The sequence below is a fragment of the Antedon bifida genome, chromosome 10 (assembly GCF_963402885.1).
Source record: "Antedon bifida chromosome 10, ecAntBifi1.1, whole genome shotgun sequence".
Classification (NCBI taxonomy): domain Eukaryota; kingdom Metazoa; phylum Echinodermata; class Crinoidea; order Comatulida; family Antedonidae; genus Antedon; species Antedon bifida.
In genome coordinates this window covers 7,776,887-7,790,085 of record NC_136235.1, presented here as the reverse complement: position 1 = coordinate 7,790,085, position 13,199 = coordinate 7,776,887, and the positions used below count along the sequence as shown (strand labels likewise).

General features: G+C 33.4%; 3 protein-coding genes across 3 annotated transcripts; all 3 read left to right on the top strand.

Annotated features, from left to right (window-relative positions):
* Positions 1-332: 332 nt before the first annotated feature.
* On the top strand, positions 333-2,110 carry LOC144854629 (thyroid hormone-induced protein B-like). Its single transcript, XM_078712561.1, has 6 exons — positions 333-488; positions 582-666; positions 798-854; positions 1,183-1,338; positions 1,510-1,869; positions 2,106-2,110. Exons 1-6 carry the CDS (start codon positions 333-335, stop codon positions 2,108-2,110), a joined length of 819 nt encoding a protein of 272 aa, XP_078568687.1.
* Positions 2,111-3,220: 1,110 nt separating this feature from the next.
* LOC144854628 (MAM and LDL-receptor class A domain-containing protein 1-like) lies at positions 3,221-8,771 on the top strand (the record flags this gene model as incomplete). Its single annotated transcript, XM_078712560.1, has 10 exons — positions 3,221-3,271; positions 3,640-3,721; positions 3,913-4,074; positions 5,087-5,367; positions 5,828-6,071; positions 6,470-6,723; positions 7,072-7,156; positions 7,500-7,652; positions 8,251-8,303; positions 8,655-8,771. Coding segments are annotated over 10 exons (1,482 nt in total), but the record flags the coding sequence as incomplete, so codon positions are not given.
* Positions 8,617-11,941, top strand: LOC144853825 (MAM and LDL-receptor class A domain-containing protein 1-like). The gene is made up of 7 exons (XM_078711672.1): positions 8,617-8,742; positions 8,920-9,090; positions 9,307-9,602; positions 9,851-10,112; positions 10,322-10,578; positions 10,831-10,918; positions 11,657-11,941. The coding sequence occupies exons 2-7, from the start codon at positions 9,042-9,044 to the stop codon at positions 11,881-11,883; spliced, it is 1,179 nt and encodes a 392-aa protein (XP_078567798.1). The 5' UTR covers positions 8,617-8,742; positions 8,920-9,041; the 3' UTR covers positions 11,884-11,941.
* The last annotated feature ends 1,258 nt before the right edge of the window (positions 11,942-13,199 follow it).

The following is a 13,199-nucleotide window of genomic DNA, read 5'->3' as shown; positions in this document are numbered from 1 at the left end:
AACCATTCGGGTACACCCACTAGAAGGTGCGCGAGCGAAGCGAGCGAACCCTTTAGTATTTTGTAATTTAATTTGTTCTTTAGCGTTTAATAATAAAAATATGCACAATTGTTTTGTACAATGTTTTCGATTTGTCTTATTTATTTTATTTTATTTTACAAAATTACATAACAATATTGTTTATTTTAGGAGAAATATATATATATGTTTTATTTATTTCTGAAGGTTTCTTTATGTCTGTCCATACACCAGTGACAACTGAAAGTGGAACTGCACGGCTTCTAATAGAATTATTGGACGGCGGCCCAAAGTGCTTGGTTTTTTGGTATAAAATGTTTACCCAAGATGGATATGATGAAGGAACACTACGTGTATACCAAACATACAGTGATGCCTACTTTGGAGAGCCAATTTGGAAGGTTACAGACAATTTTGGAGGTATCTGGAGACCTATTGAGTTGGACCTAACACGTAGTACTAAATTTAAGGTAGAGTAAAACAAAGAAACATTTAAAGCAGGATTAGCATTTTAAATTATAGAATTGTCTATGTAAAAGTTATGTAACAATTATTGTTCAAAGGTTATTATCGAAGCAGAACGACCCCAAGAAAGCTCAATATCGATTGATGATGTTGTCATAACAGAAGGAAGATGTTTGGGAATATGTAAGCAAACTGTATATTATAATATATATAATAATGTTTTGTTTTCTACTCTTACTCTCTGCACTCTCTTTTCATCAGCCTGTGCCTCCTTTGTTATTATTTCTTTCACTTATTCATTTCAATCTACTCAGGCAGTGCTGCTGAATATTCTCAATTTTGTCCAAGTACTCTCACTTACACGGATGAAGGTATAGTGTTGTCCGAAACTCTGCGAATTTTTCTGGCTGTTTTACTTTATCGTTTTACTTTTATTGTTTATATCCATTTATAATTGTTTCAGTAATTTTCCTTTGGATTTATATTATTTTAGTTTAAATATTCACGTTTCTATCTAGTATGCTTACGAGTAAAGATATTCATATGTTTTATAACAGACATTTTCGAAGATTAAATTATTCATTGCTGTACTAATAAATACATGTTAATGGAGTGGATAATGAACACTTGTAAAAGTAAAAAAAGAGTGAGTAGTAGTAAATGTATTAGTGTGTGACTTTGAACATTACTATATTTCAGATTCTGTAAAACCTAACATATCTTGCACCTTTGAATACAACAGCTGTGGATACAAAACAGACCCTTCTTTTAATGTTGATTGGATGCGACTACAGGCAGACGATGGGGGGTATAGACATGGACCAGATGAAGACCATACACTTGGATTTGACTATGGTACGTCAATATCAAAATAAATAATACAAAATAAAACTTATCGCTGAATATGACCAAACAAGCAGAAAATGTCTTATTCTTTAATTTAATTTCTAGGAAAATATGTTTATACCCTTGCTTAATATAATTATGTTTTTTTAATGTTTTTTTAAATATATTTACTCCATACAGGGCATTATTTGTGCGTAGATCCTTTTACTACTCCACGAACTACAGGTCAGAGAGCCAGTGTTGTATCACCAATTCAGAACACAACTGCAGACGACTACTGTGTTATGTTCTGGTACTACGTATATCTTTCAAGAGGTGAAATGTTTGTGCTTTTAGAGCAAAGTAACAAAACAGATATCATGTGGAACTTTCCGGGCGACTTCAATTATCTACCAGCGTTGTGGCGCAAAGGTAGTTTTCAAATAACAAACACTGATGATTCATTTCGACTCATCTTTGAAGCAATTCGTGGAGAACGTGCAAATCATGGTGCATTCTGCATTGATGATGTTCAAGTTGTTAGTGGAATTTGCCCAACAGGTAACTTTAATGTATAAAAACATGCTAACATTTGCAATATACTTTCTAGACCCGCTACACAATCTGTAAATCATGCAAAACACTTCAAAAATCTACTTTCTTTTAATTCAGGTTAATTTCTTCCAAAGGTACTCCCGTTGATGATTATGCTTTTTACACATGTATGTTTTCTCCGCACATTTAAGAGGACTGTAATAATTTAACTGCTATAAAATCTGTATTTCTATGTTTTGTAGAATGATATCTCTTGTTGTTTTTTCCTTTGTTGTTTGTAACGAAAACAGAAAGCTTTATGCAACTTATGTACTTATGTTAGCAAGATATTTGTAAGCAAGGTAGAACGATTTTCATATTGTTATTAATTGTTTGCAAAACAGAACACCCGCCACCTACTACGGAACTATTGACAACCAAAGAACCGTGGCAAGTAAAAAGCGTAGAAGACGCAGGTTGCACATTTGAGGACAATGCTTGTGGCTATGGTCGCTATGATGATCAGGCGACAAGTTGGGAAATAAAACAAGGATATGACCATACTGTTGGAGAAAATGGTAAGATTGAATTTAGGTTTAGGGTATTGCGTTTCCAAAATGAAATGAAGTATTAATGTTGATAGTGTCATAAAGTATCGTTTGCTGGAAGCGTCTCCTGTTGTGTCAATTTGTAAATGTGCTGAGATGATGTTTGTAGCCTAATCCTTTGACAAAAAAAAAGTTTCTGAGTTGTATATGGATAATAGTTCCATACAACGAATACGAAACAATCCTTATTTGTATTGAAACAGCTAAACAGTAAACGAGTGACCCGCAGCTTATATCGTACATCAGGTGGCCAGGTTGGAGGCTAACGCTCTGAAAATCAAACTAGTTTGACAAAAATGTTTGATGTGCCCAAATTATGGTAGTGATATGATATACTCGTGTCCATGTTATCGGAACATGACCTTGTTTTGTCACATAAAGCTTGATAGTGTAGACAGAGATTTAGACAGTCAAAACGAAGCCCTCCGACTATGGACGTGGAGTAAAACAATTACATACGGCTACACCACAGTTTCTACAATCAAAACACCTAGTCTACTAAAGTAAAAACCTATTTTTTGGTGCTATATTGTTTTATAGGACATTATTTGGGAATAAAGCAAAATAAGCCTGGTTGGGCTTATCGGACTCCATACATTACCAGCAATAGCGTTTCCAACTGTTTAACATTCTATTGTATGTGTATTGGAGATTTGTGTCTATTCGGACCATTAAACATCTACATGATGGATCAGTCCGTCGGTGAGGAAGCGGCGTTACCACATGATCCAATTAGGGTAATAAAGTCTGGTGGAACCTCAAGGGAAAAACATTGGGAAAAGATACAGATAGATTTGCCACCAACGAATGACAATTTTACAGTGAGTTTGATAAATCGCAACATAGGCTATATAATTCAACATACATATATATACATTAAACATATAATTGAATTCTGATTTTCAGTCAGATTTTAAGTCCTTCATGTTTACACTACCGGCGCATTAATGATATGTTTAACTTTGTTTTCATTTCATGTACATAACAAACATTTCTATGCAAAATCGCTCAATTTATTCGTTGATCTATTTAAATAACTAATTTAATTAGAAGTCAATCGTTTGATAGATTGTTGTCATAAATAAGTCCATACTTATCCGCTTTTCCTAAAACACTTATTAATTTGTTTAAAATAATAAATTTGAACAATTTTATAAAGCTAACGAAACTTTTATTCATTTATTAATAGGTGATTTTTGAAATATCCAGTGATAATATATATAAGCTGGGTATTGATGACGTAAAGTTCTACAATAAAGAATGCTCGGCAGGTAACACACTTTGTTATTATTATTGTCGTTTTATTTATATATATGTTTTTAATTATATATCTTAAATTTTAAAAATTGTTATACATGTTTTTGTTATAATTTTAATCACTATACTCATATCCAATGATATGATATTTTGTCATGTCATATCTAAAAACATTTATTTATGATGACCATATTATTTTTCTCAGTAAAAACAATTACGAAATCGTCAACAATTGACTGTGATTTTGAAGACAATGAAATGTGTGGTTACATTCAAGACACAGGTAACAAGTGGATACGGTTTCAAGGCCCAACACCATCACGTGGTACTGGACCAGACAACGACCATACTTTAAATACAACAGAAGGTGAGTTTACCGACTGATTATCGACTTTTAAATCTGAATGAACGTGCACTAAAACGAATTGGAGTGTTATGACGACACGTCTACTCGTATATTAAGTCAAAGAGCGAATAACAAAATGCCACTGATCACATTCTCAAAATTGGAATGCGCAAATCCTGAAAATGACGACATAGAGTATCAGTCGACCTTGGACGTGCAAATCAAAAATGTTCTTGCTTCATCAATTTATTCGAAGTCGCTAAATTTATATATACAAATAGCAGCCGATTCTCGGTACTGTATCTATTTCCGAAGTATCATAGAAATATTGGTAATACAACATGGGTTTCACATTATCTAGTAGGTCTAGTAACCTAACACTTAAATCTTACATGTTACAGGCACCACGGCACCACATATGATATAAAAGAGATGCTGATGCAAATACTCCTATGATACTTCGGAAATAGATAGTATGTGGAGCACTGAAAATTGGGTGCAAATAGAAAAACTGTCCTCGGATGGCAGTGACACTCGTCATGCGTAAGTTAATCTATCGCTCAGCATAAGTTGCAAACTAAACGGTTTTAATACGATGTAGGTGGTGTACGACATTTAAGTTTCAGTTAACTAAGGTTTTTGGAAGGTTCTGTATACGTTCGTTGTACATTATGTACACGTCCAACTCGTTATGAATACGCCATGTACATGAAACAAATGCGTATGCCAGTGCTTTAGAGAAAAGGGCCTTTAGTATAAAACGAGTATTTGCTGACAGCGTTTTCTTCTTAATACTACATTTAATTAATTGGAGATTATCTTATTCATACTACTAGTGACTTCAACAGCTTCTGGCTAAGTTAGCTCCATTTCCTGGAGGCTTTGAATGGAATTTATTTATAAGTATATCAGGGAAGAGTGAAATCACTCTTCCATGATATATATATTAACAGTACTAATGATATTATGATGTGTATAATATTTAAATATTTTGCAATACACAAAAATGAAAGTGATCTTTAATTGGATTAAGGACATTATATATACGTCGAAGCATCAGAGCAAGACAGAACAGGAGAATACTGTAAAATCAGCACACCAATTTTCAGACATGCCGATGGACCAATGTGTCTTCGATTTTGGTATCACATGCAAGGGGAGAACATCGGCAGTTTGACAATCCGATATACATTCAGGACATTTTTCAGTTATATAACAAGGGTTCTATGGACTAATACAACGCGTACCTCCGACTGGACACTTGGTACTGTTGATCTTAAAAACGAGATAACAATGTACGATGACCACCTACAGGTATGTTAATATATATTCTAACGTTATAAGTAACTTTGAATCAACTATGAATTATACTGTAATTCTCAACGGAACTGTATTATTGAATTATTCAAAGAAATTCCATGGCTATTGTATTGGCATGGCTATGAAAATATGATGTAATTTGTAATTGTAGAGACAACATTTACTCTGTTGATTTTTACTTCTTTCGCTTCCTAATTATGCAAAGCCTTTTTTGTTATCACTGTAGATTAATATAATTCCAAAGGCAAATTACTGAAAAAATGACAATGCTGTGGGTATCAGTGGCTGGATCTCAATGGAGATACAAAAAAAAGCGAAAAGCTAAATCAAAACGATAAAGTAAAACAGCCAGAAAAGTTAGCAGAGCTTTCGGGCAACACTAGCCGTTCATCAGTGCAAGAGTGTAGATTAATATAATAAAATAATTTGATACCATTGCATTTTCTGATTGCAGTTTGAGTTTTCAGCGTTTATTTCTGGTGGACATAAAGGGGATATTGCTCTTGATGATATTACACTTGTTGATAATGAATGTAATGCACCAGAACCTGCAATTACACATTCACATTGCCAATTCAATAGTCAGCCCAACAAATGTAACTACAACGATTATCTCCCAAATCATACGTGGTATCCATGGAAACATCAGTATGCATCATGGCATATAGGCGGTAAAATATCAATCGGTATTTCTAAAGGTACAGTGTCTTTTTATTTTGAGATCGTGGTGTAAACTTGTACCTGTAAACAATAAATATAGTTAATAAATAGTATTTTGTGGATTGTGACCTTTACCTTTGACCCTTTCTCAAAACTAAACTACTCATAGATAATGAATCATAGATCATAGAGGTAGAGTTTGGCGAGATTCATAAACAAATTATGGAGGTAAATAATAAGAAATAGTATTTCTAGACTGTTCCCTTGACCTTTGACCCTACCCGTCCAGTATCAAACTCGACGAGATTTTGTGTCATAGGTCATATTGTGGCCAAGCTTGGGAAGATTCGGATTGACACTGTAGCCACAAACGCGGCCCACAAATATTTACTATATACAACAGACAAGGAAACTCTTTATATACACTTTTTTTTAGGTGTTAATTCCTTCTTATATGCTGACATTGACCAAGAAAACAAACATGTAGCGATTGAATCTCCTAACTTTGAGTACGCCGAACGGTATTGTCTACAATTGTTTTATATCATTAAAGAAGATTTTAGTTTGAAGATTCATGTTAATTATTCGTCTACACAAACGTTAATGACTTCTCTTAAGCGGCAAATGGCACCGTCGTGGGCAAAATATTCACTAGAGTTTGAGCCAGTAAAACCAGATGAACAGTTTTCGGTAAGTATAGTGTAGCTGAATGTGTACGTCCATGGGTTACACACGCCAGGGAAAATACATGTTTCTTTAAATTTGAAGTGAAACTGAATGGAAAGGGAATCTAAGAAGGTTAACATGTGTAGAACTGTAATTAAAGTAATGTATTTCAAATGCCTTTAAACACTTGGTTTTCGGATCGTTTATTAGTATAATATTATTGTTATAATTTCCATTACCTATGGTAAATGAATATCATTATATAGCATGTATATGTTTTGTAACTGAACCACAATTAATACATTACCAAAACGTGACACAAATTGTATATTTAGTTATTATTCTTGACTATAATTTTATTTATTTGTCTAGATTATGTTTGAAGCCAAAATAGGCCATGTAATCAACGGATTTGTGGCAATAGATGACGTCATGATCAGCAAAGGACACTGTCCAAGTAAGTAGGCCTACTTTGTAAATATCACTGCACGAGATACTAACAAGGTGGTTGCCACATTACCTGATTTAATATTCCAGATGAATAATGTAATAACTTAAAGCCTGTTTTCCTGTCGACGTTATTCGACGCTATCGTTAACAATAATCGGCGATCTTCTACGTAAACATTGAAATGTTAACGATTTACAGGAAAAGATACTCGCTATCGTTATCATTTCAACTTGATCGTTTTCAAACGATCGTCGTTGAACTGTTAGCGTCAAATAACGATAGCGTCAAATAACGTCGACAGGAAAACAGGTTTAAGGGTATTGATTATTTATATTCTTTTTCAATATAAGTACCGGTCGTGGATAATATTGACTGTAATTTTGAGAAAGATTGTGAGTTTTCTACCAATATATCGCTGGCTAACGGATGGCAATTATCAAATAAAGAGACCCACCAACATAGAATGCTACCAAATATTGACAATACGTATGGAACACCTTCAGGTAAGTCATATTGTTCTTGCATGGTAGCTGTGCAGTTTGGAGTTTAGAATTAGGCCTACTTACCTACGAATGCATGACACGATTCTAAAAGAAGGAAAGCAATAATGAATAATGAAAGCTGTGCAAGTAAAACGTTTGACTCAATTCAGCAATGCTAAACAATGAGATTCAGTACTTAAAGCTCTGTCAACACTATCAAACTCGTTTGGCAAAAAAGTGTGATGTGCCCAAATAAGGTAGTGATTGTGGGTGGGTGCGTATAAAAATGAAATACTTTGCGATCGCCCCCTGGAAGCCCGGCTTTTTGAGTAATTTATAGGTCGTTTCACATACAATTTTCGCCCGGTACTGATGCACCACTGGTTATATATGATCTATTCTTCTTAGATACTGTATTTTCTGAAATTATATACGATACGTCATGCGTGTCATAGGAGTCTTACTTTCTACTTCATTTCAACAATTTAATAATTTTGCTGTTGAAAAGTGAGGTGAACAATCCCCCACTAAAAAATATGTGGGGGACATGTCTCCCCAGTCCCCCATGATCTGCACCGGTGCCCAGCCACAGATAAACCCTTTATTCTCCGGAGCTCAGCCTTCCTGTTGTCAGATCGCCTTGTTCTAATCAGCACAACAGACAGGTCACAGGTTAGTCTGGGCTCCAGAAGGAGTTTTGTCTTAACATTAGTACAAATACATATATTTTTGCACATATGGCGTTTCATATGTGTATTACTTGAGTTTGGACGACGACGTGTGGAATGACATAAAAAGACAATAAATACAGACTTGGAGCAAGTCTAGTCACAGGTGTTTTTCAGGTTGTTTGAGAATAGAAACCGCCGGACTAATCCTGACGTATAAGTTCCCTCCCATACTTTCTAATAACAGATCGATGTTGATTGTTGTTTTCTGCAGGAGAACTATACATTATGGAAATATTTTAACTGAGGCACTGGTATAGAATTATATGAACTGCACATTTTTGTTATTCGTTAGGTTGTATTTGAACCAAGATCCGATGGAAAACGTCACGTTGATATTGCAATTGATGATGTCATCCTTTGGAACAATACATGTAGTAAAGGTAGTATACCAACATTCAATACAAAGTAACAACAGTTTTAAAGGTAGTAACACAACATTCATTCACACGCTATATATTGTCCTAAACTCATTCATATCTTAAATCGATTGTATTTTTATACGCCATTATTATTACTGTATGTAAAATAAGTATATAACAATATTGCTCTTATTGTAGTTACTGAACCAAAATGGACTTCTACTATTGATTGTGACTTTGAAAGTGAAAACATATGTGGGTATAAACATGAAACAGCAGCACAATTTAACTGGACGCGAAACGGAAGAAAAACAAAAACAATGAACACTGGCCCAATACAAGACCACACATATATGAGTAAAAACAAAGGTAATTTCAATTCAACTATAATTATACTGTTAAAAATTAAATCTTTGTAATGTTTGAAATTGGGACCTTGATGCTTTATTTATATAAACATTTTTTTACAACAAAAATAGACCTACATTACAAGTCTGCTATCACATTTTAATCTTAAGTCATGTGGTAAAAAGGATATGTGAGCCAAATTGGTCATGCATTTGACGTATATTATATAACTTTTAGGTAACTATATGTACATTGAAACGTCACATCCACGGATACCAGTTGACGATGCAGAATTGTCTAGCCCAGTGCTACATCCATTTGCTGACTCCAAATGTCTACATTTTTGGTATCACATGAATGGAAAGTCAGTAGGTAGTTTGGAGGTGTACAGAGTAACACCAGCACTTGCTGAAAAGACGTTGTTGTGGAAAAAATCTGGAGATCAAGGCGAACACTGGAATAAGGCAATTGTACCACTGAATACAAAAAGATACGATAGCGGTTTTAGAGAGATAATAGGCCATTCAATGAAGGTTAGGCAAATTATTATCCAAAACAATTTACAGTACAATAATGTAAGATAATACGTGTAACGTGTGTACTTTACGTGTTTTTAACAGTTATATAATATTACCTTATAAAATAGTTATAAGAAAGTATTCTGTATTTTTAACAATCAGATCTTTCATATAAACAATCAATTATTGGAGTATCAAATCACAGTAGCCTACACACATTTTAACTATCATAGAGTTAAGGACAGATTGTTATGATTTTGCAGGTGCATTTTAAAGGCATAGTTGGCTATGGTTATGAAGGTGACATCGCGATTGATGACATTAAAGTCGTTTCTATGTCATGTGACTTAACTCAATCAGTTAATGAAACTGTCTGCGACTTCGAGTATGGAATGAAAAATTGCGGATTCGAAGTAAACATCGTTAGTGACGGAAACATTCGGGATTGGACCTTCTTTAATGCTTCATTTGTTGATGGAAACCAAACTAAATCAAGTGATGATATCAATGATGTATTGTCTCAAAGTAATGTACTAAACTTTCTTGAAATAGTATTTTCTATTTCGCAACTGTTATCATGACGTTTCAGTATGATTGAGTCTTCTTTTTTTTTATGATAATGAGTCAGAACAGTCTAATATACCTTGTAATACTACATATTCAACAGTAAACATAAACAATGATATTGTTAATAAATATTGTTTATTTAACTAAACTGTATATTTTTTTTCTAGATCAAAGTTCCTACATATTTGCCAAAGCATCACAATTACAAACAGGTCAGCGTGTTGTATTAACATCACCAGATATCTCTGCTGGTTTGCATCACTGTCTACACTATTCGTATGTCAGTACTGGTGATTCTATTATTAATATCTACACAAAGTCATCATTTGGAGGATTGGAGATGGTCCACGTGTTACCCAGCATACATCAGTCAACATGGAGTAAACAAAGTGTTAGCTTATTGACTCAGTCAGAAACTTTTACGGTAAATTAAAAATATTTTGTTTTTCTCTTTCGTGATGCGACCCACTTTTATTTCGTTCGGAACTTTCAGTAACATTTAAAATTACAATCTTTTTTAAAAGTACGGTTTAAAATATCAATAAAATAACTATAAAATATACATTGCAGTTTCTACAGTACATATCTAAAAAACAACCAATATTTAAAATATAATATACAATATAGAGTTCATTACTTGTTTAAAAGTTGAAAGTATGTTTAACTTAAATGTTAGGTTGTGTTTGAGGGCATGGTCGGTCGAGAACGAACAAGTTTTATGGCTCTTGATGATATCATAATTAAAAATGGAAAATGTGCCACAGGTTAGTCTTTCTACTGTAATTATTAACTTTCATTTTTTTAAATGTGAAAAGTAAATTTTTCATATTTAAAAGAAAATATTTTATCCATTACTTGTGATACTTAATAGAGAGAAATGGTTAATTGATACGTCAATATCCCATATATTTTCATACTATGGCAACTACAACTTTTGAATTAGTTTATTTTAATTTTTTTCTTTTGTTTTATCAAATCCTTGACACAAACGCATAGTTTCGTATTTTATTTTATAATTCAACTTAAAATTTATTTAATTGTTCACCTTATTTATAAATGAAATGTATTCTATTTTGATGAATGAGAAACAATTATTGTAAATGAAGTAAAATGTAGAAAAATATATTTTGGTTTAATCTTTTCTATTGAATTGAATAAATGGCCAAATTGCCACAAGAGAAAAAAATACTTAACGGAGGAGTGGAGTTGTGGCTTGGTGGTTATGATGCTTGGCTACCAATTCAAGAGTCTTGGGTTCAAATTCTGTCATATGTTCTAATGAAAAAGTACAACTCCACTCCCAAAGACTTATTTATGTAGAGCATATTGTGTATGTTTGTCTTGTGAACAGGATTGCCACATTTAAGAAGGATAGTGAATGAATTCGCTTATGGTTATCCTTGGCAATTTGCCTGAATTATATATATATATAAAAAAGGGTACTGAATGGAATGTTATGCACCTGTTTTTATTATGCTTTATTTTTCATTTTTCTGATTCAGGAAGATCTGAAATAAAGAAAACAACAGTGCGGCCAGAAGTAACTGAATCGTCGTCTCAGTTGACTGGCATTGTCTGTCTATCTGTATTCTTTGCAATCGTAATGATTCTTCTTTTACTGTTATTGCTCTATCGTTGGAAATTTGTAAAGCTGCCAACAGATTCAGTTAATACAAACACAGATGATAGATTAGTTGAAGAGCAAACGCCGTTTAACATACACACCTAGCGTGGCTTTATGTTTTATATAAGAAAAAAAAAGAGTTTTCATCTCAAATATCTGATATACAAGTAGTTTTACACCGTCTAATAAACTAATAGAGAGTATCGGAAAACTCACGTAGACGCATACGTATCCTTGAGGTATACGGATACGTTTGGTATACCTTTTTTCATGTAGGAGGAAGGCCTAGCATAGTTTGTAGCCGAGGCCTAGCCATTTTTATTACTTCTTTGTCGTTTTCTTGAAATATTTTTATACTAAAATCTGTCTGAATTTGTTGGAATAATTTATGTTTAAGTTTTGCTGGTTAAATGTGATCTGTGCCACGTTTAACAAATTAATATTCAACGAATATATAAAACGTGTAAATGCAATGCGCACGTCGAAAGTCATCGGTATTAATGTCAAGCTACATAGAATTTGACGTAGTACACAAATTGTACCCATGCGTCGTACGTATACGGTTACGGAGGTTGCCCAAACTGCCTAATTATAGCATCCTCTCCGCGTGTTATAAAACCCCAATATTAATCTTAAAGTAAGCCAATGTATATGTAAATGACCTAAATGTATGGCTGAAGTAGAAATTTTGTCTGCCCTATATTCCAATTATAGTCATGCACCAATTAAATATAGTACTGTTGATGCTTTTATTATTTGTTTGCTACTATTTCTTTAATTTTGTTTTATCTGTATTTTATCATCGATGCACTCACCACTGCTATGCACCTAAACCTTAGTGAAGGATGAACGTTTCTGTTCCAGTATATTAACAAGAAAAGAATAATTTGCATAATAAAGATTGAATTTTTTCATGTGTAAGATGTAAAAAGCATGTATTCAAATAAAAGAATAATACCTAACCCAACTCAATACCCGTCGTTGTTGTTGTAACCATTCATGATCTCCATCAAGACAACACATTCTCATCCTAATTATAAGACAATTAAACTTACATTACACTCATAAAATTAAAGTATCATTCCAAACCACCGATAACATTGTGTTTTCACTGGTTCGTGTTTTGTTTAATGATGATGATAGGAAATGTACCAACCCCTTGTATCTTTACGTAAAGATTTATGCTTTAAACCTGATGAAAAATTACCTAATGTAGAAAAGCTAAACATTCCTTTGCAATTGTAAGAAGGTCAAACTTAGCAATAGTAATGCTGATAGTGATTGTACTGTCTAGATTGAGAGACTAAGGGAATTAAGGCAATGCATTATGGGTTAACAAGTAGGGGAGACCTCATGTTTGGATGTGGTCTGTATGTAAAAAATTACACAATGAGTTGAATGAACGTAAATAAATATGATAT